The sequence below is a fragment of the Tarenaya hassleriana genome, unplaced genomic scaffold, assembly GCF_000463585.1.
Source record: "Tarenaya hassleriana unplaced genomic scaffold, ASM46358v1 Cleome1, whole genome shotgun sequence".
NCBI classification, from domain to species: Eukaryota; Viridiplantae; Streptophyta; class Magnoliopsida; order Brassicales; family Cleomaceae; genus Tarenaya; species Tarenaya hassleriana.
In genome coordinates, this window is record NW_010960187.1 from 9,708,068 (window position 1) to 9,723,326 (window position 15,259).

The 15,259-nt window shown below is 39.8% G+C and overlaps 2 protein-coding genes across 3 annotated transcripts in view; both read left to right on the forward strand.

Annotated features, from left to right (window-relative positions):
- The first annotated feature begins 6,424 nt into the window (after positions 1-6,424).
- On the forward strand, positions 6,425-9,375 carry LOC104821716 (uncharacterized sugar kinase slr0537-like). The gene is made up of 5 exons (XM_010552681.2): positions 6,425-6,961; positions 7,328-7,605; positions 7,999-8,116; positions 8,405-8,613; positions 8,697-9,375. The coding sequence occupies exons 1-5, from the start codon at positions 6,551-6,553 to the stop codon at positions 9,148-9,150; spliced, it is 1,470 nt and encodes a 489-aa protein (XP_010550983.1). The 5' UTR covers positions 6,425-6,550; the 3' UTR covers positions 9,151-9,375.
- Positions 9,376-10,647: 1,272 nt separating this feature from the next.
- The window catches only part of LOC104821726 (putative WEB family protein At1g65010, chloroplastic), a 5,551-nt gene continuing 939 nt past the window's right edge, over positions 10,648-15,259 (forward strand). The window contains exons 1-3 of one of the 2 annotated variants that reach the window (XM_010552693.2): positions 10,648-10,996; positions 11,765-11,963; positions 12,287-15,259. In XM_010552693.2, the coding sequence (XP_010550995.1) occupies positions 10,980-10,996; positions 11,765-11,963; positions 12,287-15,259 (3,189 nt within the window). In that variant the 5' untranslated portion in view covers positions 10,648-10,979. The remainder of the gene's footprint in view (positions 10,997-11,764; positions 11,964-12,286) is intronic. The other variant, XM_010552700.2, reaches the window with a different exon arrangement.

The following is a 15,259-nucleotide window of genomic DNA, read 5'->3' on the forward strand; positions in this document are numbered from 1 at the left end:
CCAACTGCTCCAAGTTAAACTTCTGATATTACATAACATTAATATATATACATATATAAATGTTTATACATATAAATATTTATATACATACATACATATATACATACATACATATACATATATATAAATATTTATATATATATATATGAATTCGAATGTATACATACGTTAATATTTATATATATATATATATTTATATATATGTATATGTATGTATGTATATATATAAATATTTATATATATGTATATGTATGTATATATGTATGTATGTATATAAATATTTATATGTATAAACATTTATATATGTATATATATTAATGTTATGTAATATCAGAAGTTTAACTTGGAGCAGTTGGATGATTGTCAATTGGAACTCCAGGGTTAAGGAGGATTGAGCTGGAGCAGTGGAAGGATGGGTGACCTACTGGGAAGTGAGTTGCGGGATCGGGATCGGGATAGATGTCGAAGTTGGGGTCGGGGTCGGGGCTGGGGGATCGGGATCGGGATAGATGTCGGGGCCGGGGTCGGGATCGAGAATATATTTTGAATTTTTTATTGGAATGTTCCAACGGATTGCGGTTGGAAATTCCGTTGGAAAATTCCAACGGATATCGGTTGGAAATTCGGTTGGAAAATTCCAACCGATAAATCCGTTGGAAATCCGTTGGAAAATTCCAACGGATTGCGGTTGGAAATCCGTTGGAAAATTGCAACGGAAAAATTCGTTGAAATTCCGTTGAAAATTCCAACGGTTTTCCAACGGACACCGTTTTCTAACGACGAAATTCCAACGGATTTATCCGTTAGAAATCCGTTGGAAACGTTAATTTCCAACGGAAATTTGGTCATTTCCAACGGATTTGCCCGTTGGAAATGACCATTTTTTTTGTAGTGTACCATCACCACCGATGGTGTCTCTGCTCCCAATCCTGCATTCGCCCGATGGAAGCAACAAGATCGACTTATTTTCAGCTCTCTGCTCGGAGCATTGTCTGTCAATCTCCAGCCACTGATTGCCAGATCCGTCTCCACTCGTGAAGCATGGCGCACTCTTGCCAACACATATGGCAAAGCCACACGCGATCACTTGCTTCAACTTCGTGACCAAGTGAAACGCTGTGTCAAAGGATCTCAGACAATAGATGAATACATCAGGTTCATCTCGTCAAAAACAGAGGAACTCGCCCTCTTATCGAAGCCGATGGAACATGAGGACATTCTTGAAGCAATTCTTGATGGACTTCCTGAGGAGTACAAACCTGTTATTGATGTTGTCAACGCCAAAGACACTGCTGTCACGGTTGAGGAACTTCACGAAAAGTTGCTCAATCATGAGGCCAAACTCTCTGCCTCCACCTTGGCTGTGCAACCAAGCTTCCCTGTAACTGCCAATGCTGCCAATGCGAAATTCCGACGCTCTGCATCGCACTACCACAGAAACCACTCACCAGCCTGGCGTTCCACCTCCTCTGTTCCTGGAACCCCGACTGGATATCGTGGCCGCTGTCAAGCCTGTGGAACGCAAGGTCACAGTGTAAAATTCTGCCCCCAGTTTCGTCTTGTGTCGACTGCCAGACAGAATGATCACTCTGTCCCCGCATACCAGCCATCGACTCAATCCCCCAGGCCATGGAATGCCTCTGCCCTCACTGCGATGAATGCAAACTATGACTCAACTCCGTGGCTCTTGGACAGCGGAGCTTCTCATCATATAGCCTCTGATCTCAACACACTGTCTCTCCACAGCCCATATCAGGGCTCCGATGCTGTCTTCATTGGTGATGGCACAGGTTTGCCAATCACACACATTGGTTCTTTATCCATCTCTCTGCCCAAACGCTCTATTGCTCTTGACAAAGTTCTATGCGTTCCAACAATACGCAAGAACCTTGTATCGGTACATAAGTTATGCAAGACTAACAAGGTTTCTGTTGAATTCTTTCCTCATATGTTTCAGGTGAAGGATCTAAGCACGGGGGCGCTGCTATTGACGGGAAAAACGAACCAAGGGGTGTATGAGTGGCCGAGATCACCTTCTTCCTCTCCTTCCATTGTGGCATTCTCGAGTCTAAAGTCCACTTTGTCCGAGTGGCACTCACGTCTAGGTCATCCCTCGTTGTCTGTTCTCAAACACATTGTTTCTCATCATGCCCTGCCATTATGTCGGGATTCTTTGTCATCTGTTTGTCTTTCTTGTTCAAGTAATAAAAGCCACAAACTCCCCTTCTCTGTCTCAAGCATCTCTTCGACCAAACCTCTGGAATACATATTTTCGGATGTGTGGACATCACCCGTTTTATCGATTGACGGTTTCAAATATTACGTTCTGTTTGTGGACCACTTCACACGGTACTGTTGGTTCTACCCACTTAAACACAAATCCCATGTTCGTTCTACGTTTATCGCCTTCAAAGCTTTGGTTGAGAACAAGTTTGACTCCAAAATAGTACATCTTTATACCGACAATGGGGGCGAGTACATTGCCCTAGCTTCCTTTCTCTCGGAACATGGCATCTCTCATCTCACCACCCCTCCACACACACCCGAACACAATGGTCTTTCCGAGCGCCGACATCGACATATCGTCGAAACCGGTTTGTCCTTACTTATGCATGCGTCTCTTCCACAAACATATTGGTCCTATGCTTTTACTACTGCCGTTTACCTTATAAATCGTATGCCAACTCCAGTTCTCTCCATGAACTCACCCTTTCACGCTTTATTTCAGACCCCACCAAACTACAGCAAGCTAAAAACCTTTGGTTGCTTATGTTTTCCCTGGCTTAGACCATATGCAGCTCATAAACTCGATACCAGATCTGTTCCCTGTATCTTTTTGGGCTACTCGCCATCTCAAAGTGGCTATCTTTGTCTTGACCCAGCCAAATCGAGAGTATATATCTCGCGTCACGTCGTTTTCCATGAGTCACCATTTGCATCCCCTGCCCAATACATTCCCTCTGCTTCCATTGAACAGACCTTTGAACCCTCCCCTGCTCCTTCTGCTCGTCTGATCTCGTCTTTTCAGCACCCTCTGGTTCATCCAATCACTGAGCAGATCCCCCAGGCTGATCCAACACCTCCAAACATAGAGGCCAGTATCAACACGCCTTCTGCACCAACATCCAGACTTGATGTCGCCCGAGACCCCTCCTCTCACAGCTCTGTCTCTGAGCCAGTCCACTCCCCCACTCAGACTTCACCTCCCGCAGCTCCTGCCAACACTCATAAGATGGTCACTCGCGCAAAAGCACACATTACTAAGCCTAATCCTCGGTTTGCTTATGTTGTTTCAGGTGATAATGGTACCCCGCTTCCATCCACTGTCAAAGAAGCTCTGAAACACTCTTGCTGGCGAGATGCCATGGCAGCGGAACTTGATGCTCTATCCCGAAACAAAACCTGGGATCTAGTTCCACCGAGTACTGCATCAAACATTGTTGGCTGCCGATGGGTTTTCCGTATAAAGCATCATCCCGATGGCTCAGTGGTCAGATACAAGGCTCGGCTAGTTGCCAAGGGGTTTCATCAAAGGCCCGGCATCGATTATCATGAAACCTTCAGCCCAGTGGTCAAACCAGCAACGATCAGACTTGTCCTCAGTCTTGCAGTATCTCGGCATTGGTCTGTCCGACAATTAGATGTCAACAACGCATTTCTACAAGGCAACCTCTCTGAACACGTCTTTATGCTTCAACCACCGGGATTTACAGACCCCAACAGACCTGCCCACATCTGCAAATTAAACAAAGCAATCTATGGTCTCAAACAGGCTCCCCGAGCGTGGTACTCTGAGCTGCGATCGTATCTGCTACAGCTTGGATTCGTGAACTCCTTTTCAGACACATCTCTATTTACTTGCAACAGAGGTGACACACAACTCGTGGTACTAGTCTATGTCGATGATCTCTTGGTTACGGGCAACTGCAATCATCAAATCAATCAGTTCATCTCTGGGCTGTCAACTCGATTCTCCCTTAAAGATCTTGGCCCTCTCTCCTTCTTCCTCGGTGTCGAAGCAACTCGCACCAAGTCTGGACTGTTTCTCTGTCAGAAAAAGTATATCAGTGACCTTCTTCACAAGACCAACATGCATGAATCAACTCCAGTCTCCACTCCTATGGCAGCTGGCTCGAAACTCACTGTCAACTCTTGCACACCTCTGACGGATCCCTCTGAATTCCGATAGGCAGTAGGAAGTCTGCAATATCTGTCTCTTACTCGGCCTGACATTAATTTTGCGGTTAACAAGCTGGCTCAATTCATGCACAAACCGACAGCCGATCATTGGTCTGCCGTAAAACGAATCCTGCGTTATCTGGCTGGTACACAACATAGGGGTATCTTCTTCTCAGCAGCTAATCCACTTCACCTCCACGCATACAGTGATGCCGACTGGGCCGGTGACAAAACCGACTTTAAGTCCACAGGAGCTTATATAGTGTACCTTGGCAGACATCCAATTTTGTGGTCCTCTAAGAAACAGAGTTCGGTCTCCAGGTCTTCCACCGAAGCAGAGTACCGAGCTGTCGCCAACGCCTCTGCTGAGCTCCGTTGGCTACTGAATCTGATATCTGAGCTGCATATTGGTATTACCCTGCCTCCAACCATCTTTTGTGACAACCTCGGTGCTACTTACCTCAGTGCCAACCCCGTTTTCCACTCCCGAATGAAACATTTGGCTCTGGATTATCTCTTCGTTCGTGGACAGATTGAGACGGGCTCTCTTCGCGTTTCTCATGTCAGTTCCAAGGAACAACTCGCCGACATTCTCACCAAACCTCTCCCTCGCTCCCTGTTCACTACTCTCTGCACCAAGATTGGAGTCACCGATGGTGATCCATCTTGCGGGGGCGTATAGGAAGTATATATCTTACGCAATATTCTCTGCTACAATTCAGCAACACTCTCTTATTCCTTTTCTGTATATTTCCTTATGTTCTAGGTCTCTCTCCTCTGTAAACACTAGTATATAATGCTCTGTAATGAAAACCTAAATACTAGCCGCTTGATTCATATTCTCTGAATACTGTCATATGTATATGTATATGTATATATTTATACGTATATATATGGGTATCTAAGTATCTGTAATTCTGTATAACTGATGACATGATAATTTAGAAGATTTTTTTATGTTACGTATGTTTGATGTTTCCTTGATATGAACGATAAAACAGTGATTGTGGAAAAACAAAAGACACGTCAGCTTCAAAATTCTCCATTTTTTTTTTATATCAATGTGAAAAGATATTGCAAGTCTGTATCAAACCGGAAATTCCTGTCTTTTGATTGAATTTTCCAAAACAGATATTCGGATTTATTTCTAATTCCAATTAAAAATACAAAATGTATTCTCTATTTCAAAATATATATATGTTGAGTTTTAATTTCTGTATAACACAGATTTGTGAAACGAAGGTTCATATATCAATTTGGATTAGATGAGTTAACCCAATCCAATCAAATTATTATTGTATTTGGGATTTTTTTGGGTTATAATCAGTTTATGGATTAAATAGTTTTAACCCAAATAACCTATTATAACATTTCATACTTTTTTTTATTATAATAAAGTTTATAGATTGATCATTATCTAGTTTGATTGAATAAAATATTAGATTTTCTTATAAATAGATTCAATATAGATATATTTTTAATTTAATTTTGTTAATAATTTGATATATAAAAATAATGGAAAAATTTCTAAAAATGAGAATTTTATTAAAAAAATCGAATTTGAATCGAAACGATTGGATTCGATCCGACTCAAAATAAATCAAGATGGATTGATTCGATTCGAACCAAATAAGTTAATCCGAACCGAATCGAGTCAAAATTGAATCAATCCGAATTAAAACGAATCGATTCGAATCTAAACAAACCAAATTTGAATGATTCGAAGACGCATCACATGTGATTTGGAATGGAGAATTCAAAATTGAAACGAATCAAATGCGAATGGGACGAATCGATTCCGAATAAAAATGAATCCAACAATAAAAATCAAGTGTTAAATAAAGCAAACAGTAAACTAATTGGTTAATTGGATTAATTGAGTTTAATGAGTTAATCCAATCTATAATTTTTCAATTTGATTTTAGTTAACTCAGCTCATTAAATTACATAAGCCACTGAAATTTTGACAATTTTGAGTAAAAAAGGCTAAGCTTTCTAATCTCTAAATAAAAGAGATATTATTTGGTAAAACAGGAATTTAGAAAGATACTTACCAGGCTTAATTTCCTAGCTTCTTAAAGGAAATGAATTTATAAATATATTATTCTCATACAATTTCACTTTATTATTAATTACAGGAACAACAATCACAAATTAAAAATAAATAAATATATTTTGGGCTTTTTAAAACTTATTTTATTTTATTTTTATGTCAGGGGAGTCATTTTTTTTATCCTCGTTTTCCAACCCACTAGCCGCGGGGAGAGAGAGTTGGTCCCTTCGATCTTCTTCTCTCCGGCTTTGTGGATGAAGATGAGCCCTACGTAAGCTTTGAACCAAGGAAAGAGAATAAACCCTGATCCCCAAAATCATGTCTCTCTCGCTTTTCTCGCATGTCTCTACCTCTCTCTCCTTCAATGTTTCCGTCATTACCGCTTCTAATTCGTCTCTCCGTCCTCTCCCCTGTATATATCACCACAAAGGCACGCATGGAACGGCATCGACTTGGGTTTTCCGCGGTTTCAGAGGCTCGGTGAGCTTCGGAATGAATTCCATGGCCGAAAAGAGGCAATTGGGTTTCTGGGTTTCTGATGTATGTAGGTATGGTAGGAGAAGTAACAGTAATGGAGGTGATTTTGATGATGCGGATGAAGGCGAAGAAGAGGAGAACGATGTAGTTGGTGATGAGAGCGAAGAAGATGAGGAAGAGATCGAAGGCGGAGATGTTTCTTCCTCTTCCTCGCCTGAGAGATGGGATGTTTTGGGTCTCGGACAAGCCATGGTGAGTTTGGTTACCTAGTTAGTTTCTGCAACGACGAAGATTCGTATTCCTTCAATTGGGGGGTCGCATTGATTTCGATGGAGCAGTTTAGGTTTTAGAATGGGTTATAATCAATTCTTCCAATATTTCTGGGTTTAGTCACAAGAATGATCCAGTTATAGCAATGATAAGATCGTAGTTAGGTTTAGATAATGATCACAGAAAGACCCATTTAGCCAATCAATGTTATATATTTGATCTCTTACAGTTTGCTATGCTATCTTGTTGCCTCTGTTTTAAGGTTCGTACACTGTTCAATTGTTCTTGTTCTACTGGTATAAGCTAATGAGCATTGTCCTGATATCACTGTGCTCTGAGATGTTCTAGGTAGACTTTTCCGGTGTTGTGGACGATGGATTTCTAGCGAAACTGGGTTTAGAGAAGGGGACGAGGAAAGTTGTGAATCACGAGGAAAGGGGTAAAGTATTGCAAGCAATGGATGGATGTAGCTATAAGGCGGCGGCTGGAGGGTCTTTATCAAATACTCTTGTGGCATTGGCTAGATTAGGTGGCCGGTCTGTCGCCTTTAAATGTAGTGATGGCCCTCCTTTAAATGTAGCGATGGCAGGAAGTATAGGAGGCGACCCTTTGGGCAGCTTTTACAGGTTTGAAGCTGTTTTACCAATAAATGTTGTCATCCTTTTAGTTCTATCATAATTTTCTAGTCATCCACGTCACTGAATCTGATAAACTTGTTGCTGTGACTGGTTAGGAGATAATCCATGAGTTGGGGATTAATGAACTTACATGGTGAATGATAGCCGATGGGCCTGATACCAATCATTTATGCAAATTGTTCCCTTGGACTTTCTGTTAATCTTTGAACCATATCTTCACTGGCTTTTATTTTATTCTTGCCATATAACCTGAAACTGGCGAGTTTGATAGTTGACATTTACTAGAAAATTTCTGTCTGAGTTCACTGGATCAGTTGTTGTGATTCTCCTTTCTTGCATGAGTTGGTTAACTCTTATGGCATCCAATTTGTTGTTATGTAGGACTAAATTACTTCGAGCCAATGTAAATTTTCTTTCTGCGCCAATCAAGGATGGAACGACAGGAACAGTGATAGTTCTTACAACCCCCGATGCACAACGTACTATGCTTGCGTATCAGGTAGGATTCTGATAATAAGCAAAAACTTCTAGCAATATGTCGGTTCATTTTTCGTTCAAGTCGATTGCATAGTCAGAAGTTACTGACAGGTCTGCTAAGGCTTAGAGCCTTCTTTTTATCGATGTTTTATTGTATGAACTGGAAACATCAAAGAGGAGATTTTTTTCTTGAGCATCAAACTAAAAGATATTTTCTTTTTCATATATGTTTAGGAAAAAAAATGATTTTGTCTTTCAATGTAGATTGAGATGAGGGAGTTACAAACTGATTTTCATGTACAAATTTCAGGGAACATCTTCAGCTGTTAATTATGATTCTTGTTTGGCTAGTTTAATATCCAAGACAAGCATATTTGTTGTGGAAGGCTACTTGTTTGAATTGCCCGATACGATAAGGACCATAACAAAAGCATGCCAAGAAGCTCGTAGATGCGGAGCCCTTGTTGCCGTGACAGCGTCAGACGTATCTTGCATAGAGAGGCACTACGATGATTTCTGGTGAGTTGTTCCTCACTATCTTCTAATTGAATCAATTATTCATAACAAAAGGGCAAAAAAACGACGTCTTACCGTTTTTTCAGGAACATCGTGGGTAACTACGCAGACATTGTGTTTGCAAATAGTGACGAGGCGAGAGCTTTCTGTGATTTCTCCCCCGAGGAAAGTCCCATCTCGGCCACGAGGTACCTAAGCCACTTTGTCCCGTTTGTTTCCGTAACCGATGGCCACAAAGGGTCATACATCGGCGTAAGAGGAGAGGCCATATATATACCGCCTTTTCCGTGTGTGCCCGTTGATACTTGCGGGGCTGGAGATGCGTATGCGTCGGGAATCCTATACGGTATACTAAGAGGGGTTTCTGAGCTAAAGGGGATGGGAAACTTAGCCGCTAGAACCGCGGCCACGGTAGTTGGACAGCAAGGGACGAGGCTGCGGGTTCAGGACGCTGTCCAGCTCGCTCAGTCTTACACATTCCATTCGAACAGCTCGGGCGTACGGAAAGACGTCGGGTCTGATCCGATCTCGAGCTTGTGATCGGTGGCCGTGGCCGTGTAATGGCTTTATTCTTTCGTCTACTTGGTGTTTGGTCATTTGTTATCAATGTTATAATCTCACTCAATGTAGATTGGGAATAGTCACTCCCCCATTATGTAAGCAGAGAGAATGTAGTTCTATAAGCTTAGGTTCTCTTTTTTAAATTTTTTTTATTTAACTAGTAGTGGGGTGTTTGTTTCAATTCAATTTTTATCCGTTCTTTTACATGTGTATATATAAATGTGTATATTTTGTGTAGGTGTATATGCATGTGTGTGTATATATACACATATGTGTTAAATGTGTATATATATTTGTATAACTGTGTATATTTTTTGTGTATGTATATGTATATAAGTGTGTATATATATGTTTTGATTTTTTAAAATTTTTTTAGGGGTAATTTTATATATATACCTGAGTTTTTGTAAAATTTCCAAATAAATAGCTGAGGTATACAATTCCCAAATCAATACTTGAACTTTTCAAAATTTTCATATAAATACTCAAACTTTTAAAAAACTTCCAAATACAACAATTTCCATTGACGGCGTTAATCAGTAGAGTCATCGGTTCCGTTATAAATTAAACGGCGTTAATAGATTTTGGTTGTATTTGGAAGTTTTTTAAAAGTTTATGTATTTATATGGAAGTTTTAAAAAGTTCAGGTATTGATTTTAAAATTTTATAGTTCAGGTATTTATTTAGGAATTTTATAAAAATTCAGGTATTTATATGCGATTACTCTACTTTTTTATTGAATAAAATTCATATATTTATATAAAATTTCACCATTTGATTAATAATATCAGAAGAAATAAACTATGAATAAAAAAAGATAACAAAAAATGGTAAAACAAAAGAGGAAAAAAAATGCGTTGTATTTTATTTTTGTTTCATTTTACCATTATTATAACAACAACAGAGAATTAGAAATGGGATTTAAAATTTGTTGTGTTGATAATATAGTAACCCACTTTAGAAGGAGTGGGTTTCGACTTAATGTATGTATTTAGTGGATTTAAAAAGAAAATGCAAATTCCGGTGACCAAAAAAAATAAAAAATAAAATACAGAAATTTTTATGACCCAAGAGAGACAATCCAAGTGATATGATTTGGATTTTGTAACATGGAAACATAAATTATTGAAGGCACATGACTCCACATGAACCCACAAATGGATCATGCCATTTCTTGCCAAAAAAAAAAAAGAAAAAGAAAAAGTAAATTAATAGTTGGAGATTTCCTGCCTCTCATGTACAAATTAAGCCTCGACTCCACTAAAAAAAAAATATTTAACACGTATATAAAATCGAATCATATAATTTTTATTAAATTAAATTAAATTAAATAAATGTACAAAGTCTCAGGGATAATTTCGTCCTTTCATCTCCATTCTCCTCGTCTTCTTCCCTTTTTCTTTTAATATGACAATTAATTTAGTCTGATTAAATAAAATAAAGGCGTGGAAAGGAAATAAATAAAATCAGAGGAAAAGAAAACTAATATGGTAGCGAGAGAGAGGGAGATAGAGGGTGACCACTCTGTGGAGGTTCCATAACCCAGACGTCTCTTCTTCTCTCTGGTTTCTTAGTGCAAAAATATCTCTGTGTTTGGTTGTAAAGCTCATTACTTTTTTGGAGCAGCGACCAATTCGAACCGGGGAAGACAAAACATCATACCAGGATCGATCCGGGTTCTTGTTAGCATCTCGCATTCATGTCGGAAGTTGAGTTTCATTCCTCGGAATTTTGGGGTTTTCTGTGAATCTTGATTCTCTCTGCATTCTGTGCTGCCTCTTGCGTTTGAAGCTTTTTCTCCTGCAACAATGGCGTCGAGAACCAAGTGGGTATTTCGTTCTTTCTCTGCAACAAGTTCTTTTTACTTCAGTGGCAGTTGAATCTGAGATGTTTGAGTTCTGATTATTTCTTTGTTGGAATGTAATATGTCGGATACTATTGTGTGTCACATTTCTCAGGGCAGTTTTTTTGGTAATTCATCTGATATTTTGCTTGATTGTTTTGAGTAAATCGCCATATCTATTTGGATCTTGACTCTCTTGGAAAAATGTCCGTCTCTCATTTTGGTCACTGTGACTTCAAAAGTCCTCTCCTGTAATTTTGTAATATGAGAGTGTCTTCCTTTTGTCATCACTCGATCTTGAGATTTATGGTCTCTTTTCCTTCAATTACTCTCTGTGAGAATTTGCTGTTGGACCATTTTTCAACACAATCAAATGCATAATATCATAATATATATATATATATATATATATATATATGCATATGCATATGCATATGATATGCAACTTTTGATCATTGGATCTGTAGTTTGAGATGAACAGGGTCTGATGGCAGGAAAAAAGTTCAAGTTATTCCCGACCGAGCAGAAAATGTTTGAATCCTGAATATCCAATGCAAATTATGCCTGCACCGCTCGTAAAATTGTACCCTTTTGTATGTTTTGTATAATTCCCTAGCATAATTGTTATTCTTTTGGTAAAGGTACATGTAGATCCACAGTTTGATAGGTTTGGAGATGGTGTTCTGTATGTGCATTTAGTGTCTTTGATAGTTGTGAGACATTGTGGTGATTTTATATGGTTTGTCACAGGACCGGGTTACTGGAGACTCCTCGGAGCAAACCATCTCCACCAGCTCCTAGAGTGAGTAAACTTCCGGCTGCTAAATCAGATGGTAATTCACCATCTCCATTGCCAAGCTCGCGTCTTTCTCTTGATCGATCCCCACAATCAGTTAACTCGAAGCTTGTTTCTGATCGGCGGAATGCTAGGGTTCCTACTCCACCCGAGGCATGTAATTGGAAGCCCACCTTTCGATTATTGTTGTTTTGGTTTTTGAGTGTAGAGCTTTGAACATCTTGGGCATGCTGGTTTTGAGAAATCCCGTGCCAAAATGAAATGTAAACTACAAGCTTTCGAGATATATCATATCTTTTAGGGAATGCAGTTCTTGAACTAAGAATGAATCTGAAACTGGAAAGGTGGTATATGGAATTTCCCGATATCATATAGTCTGATGCACTGACGTAAAATCTATTCCTTTCATGTGCAATGTTTTGAGGGTTTTCTTACTGGAAAAAAAAGCTTACCTGTATTTTGTTGTGATATTTCAGAAAGTGCAACCACGGTTGGGGTTGGTCAAGGGATCTGATCTGCAGGCTCAGCTGAATCAAGTTCAAGAAGATCTAAAGAAAGCCAATGAGCAGATAGAATTTCTCAAGAAAGAGAAAGCTAAGGCACTTGATGATCTTAAACAATCTGAGAAATTGGCGGAAGAAGCCAATGAGAAACTCAGAGAGGCATTGGAAGCTCAGAAACGAGCTGAGGAAGTTTCCGAGATTGAGAAATTACGAGCAGTTGAACTGGAACATGCGGGAATCGAGGCTGTTCAGAAAAAAGAAGCGTGGCTGAAAGAGGTGGAATCTATCAGAAACCAGCACACTTTGGACATTTCAGCTCTCCTCTCTACCACAGAAGAACTCCAGAGGGTTAAACAAGAATTGGCCATGACTGCTGATGCCAAGAACAAGGCACTCAACCACGCCGAGGAAGCCACGAAGATCGCGGAAATTCAGGCCGAGAAGGTGGAGATTCTTTCTTCCGAGTTAAGCCGTTTAAAGGTTTTTCTCGGTTCAAAGGAAGAAAAAGTGGGTACAGAAGGAAACGAGGTGGTTTCCAAGCTAAAATCTGAAATCGAAATGTTGAAGGGGAAACTCGAGAAAGTTAGTATCCTTGAGAAAACTCTGGAGGAGCAAGAAGGTGCCATAGAACAGCTTCATGTCAATCTAGAAGCTGCTAAAATAGCTGAATCTTGTGCTAATAACTTGGCAGCAGAGTGGAAGAAAAAGGTCGATGAACTAGAAAAACAAGTTGAAGAATCAAACAAGTTGAGGAGATCTGCTTCAGAATCTATGGAGTCTGTTATGAAGCAGGCAGAGGAAAACAGTCAGCTGCTGCACAAGGCAAAGTCAGACAATGACACACTACGAGAAGCCCTAGAGATGCTAGAGATGACGATTGAACAACAAAAACAAGATCTCGAGGAATCAGTACGCCAAGCCTGCATCGCAAAGGAAGAAAGTTCTAAGCTGAAAAAGGTTATCGAATCAATGAAATCTGACCTTGAAACTGCGGAAAAGGAAATGGCTAGGGCTTTGGACAATGAAAAGGTTGCAACAGAAGATATTCATAACCTATTGAAAGAAAAGAGGGACCTTGAAAGCGAGTTGGAAAGCTTTAAGAAAAAAGAAGAGGAGAGCAAGGAAGCTATTGAAAGCTTAAAGGTGGCTTTGCAGAAAGTATCCAGTGAAGCAGAAGAGGCGAAGAAGAAGCTCCTGACATGTGAAGCAGAGCTTGAGAGCCATGTAGCTGAGATTGAAAGTTTGAAGTTGGCTGTGAAAGAAACAAATCAGAAGTATGAGAAAATGCTCGAAGATGCAAGGCATGAAATTGCCGATTTGACAAGTGCTCTCGAGGATAACAAGCATGAGTTCCAGAATTCTAAGAATGGGTGGGGACAACAAGAACTTCATTTGATGGATCGTGTGAAAAAATCAGAAGAAGAAGCTTCCTCTCTGCAGAAGGAAATAAACAAGCTGGAGAATTTGCTTAAAGAAAGCGCGGAAGAGGCACGTGCAGCAAAAGAAGAAGAAGCCACGTCCAGAAACAATGTTAACGAACTCGAGGAGGAGGTTAAGTATTTGCAGGAAATTCTTGGAGAAGCGAAAGCTGAGAGCATGAAGCTTAAAGAGAACTTCTTGGATAAAGAAGATGAGCTTAAACATATCACTGAAGAAAACAGCAACCTCAGAGAAAGGGAATCCTCTTTGCTGGAGAAAATCATGGAGTTATCAAAGGTGAATGAAAGTTTGGTTGATAAGGAAACCGAACTTCAGACCCTTATTCAAGAAGCTGAGGAGCTCAGAGGAAGGGAGGCTGCTTATCTTCAGAAGATTGAGGAGTTATCGATAGCGACAGAAAGCTTGGTTGACAAAGAAACCAAACTTCAGAGCATTATTGAAGAAAGTAATGAGCTCAGAGAAAGGGAGGTTGCTTATCTTAAGAAGATCGAGGAGTTGTCAATGGTGAATGAGAGGTTGGCTGATAATGAAACCCAACTGCAAACCATTGTTAAGGAAAATGAGGAACTCCGAGAAAGGGAGTCTGCTTATCTTAAAAAGGTTTCGGAGCTGTCAAAGGTAAATGAGATCTTAGCAGATAAAGAAACAGAACTGCAGAGCACTATTCATGAAAACGAGGAGCTCAGGGAAAGGGAGATTGCTTATCTGAAGAAAATTGAGGAGTTGTCAAAGCTGCAAGAGCGTCTGCTTGATAAAGAAAACGAGTTGCAGGGTTTGATTCTTGAAATCGAGGACCTCAAAGCAAAAAACACTTCATCCCAAAAGGAGATCGAGGAGTTATCAGATCTTAATAAGAGTTTTCTTGTTATAGAGAATGAGTTACATGGTGTCATCTGCGAAAATGTGGAGCTTAAGTCTAAGGAGGCTTCATCACTTAAGACGATCGAAGATTTGTCAAATCTTGAACAAAGTTTGCTCAATAAAGAAAATGAACTGAAGGCTGCTATTGATGAAAATGCAAAGCTTAAGGCCAAAGCTGCTTCATCTGTTCAGAAGATTGAGGAGTTGTCAAATCTTCACAAGAGTTTGCTCATTAAAGAAAATGAGTTATATGGTGTCAACTGCGAGAATGAGGAGCTTAAGACTAAGGAGGCTTCATCACTTATGCAGGTTGAAGAGTTATCAAATCTTGAACAGAGCTTGCTCAATAAAGATAATGAACTGAAGGCTTCTATTGATGAAAACGAAAAGCTCAAAGCCAAAGTTGCTACATCACTTCAGAAGATTGAGGAGTTGTCAAATCTTAAGCAAAGTATTCTGGAGAGAGAGAATGAGTTGCGGGCTGTTGTTCAGGAAAACGAGGAGCTTAAAGCCAGGGAGGCGTTTTCTTTGAAGAAAATTGAGGAATTGCTACATCTTGAGCAAAGTTGGCTTGATAAAGAAAATGAATTTAAAAGAGTCCTTCAGGAAAATCGTGAACTTAAAACACGGGAATCTTCAGCGGTT

What these genes read in the sequence shown, in the direction of transcription:
- LOC104821716 (XM_010552681.2), top strand. Translation starts at nt 6,551, where the DNA reads ATGTCTCTCTCGCTTTTCTCGCATGTCTCTACCTCTCTCTCCTTCAAT. An exon ending in CCTTTGGGCAGCTTTTACAG is followed by an intron (nt 7,606 to 7,998) that starts GTTTGAAGCTGT and finishes GTTGTTATGTAG; the next exon opens with GACTAAATTACTTCGAGCCA. An exon ending in GTACTATGCTTGCGTATCAG is followed by an intron (nt 8,117 to 8,404) that starts GTAGGATTCTGA and finishes TACAAATTTCAG; the next exon opens with GGAACATCTTCAGCTGTTAA.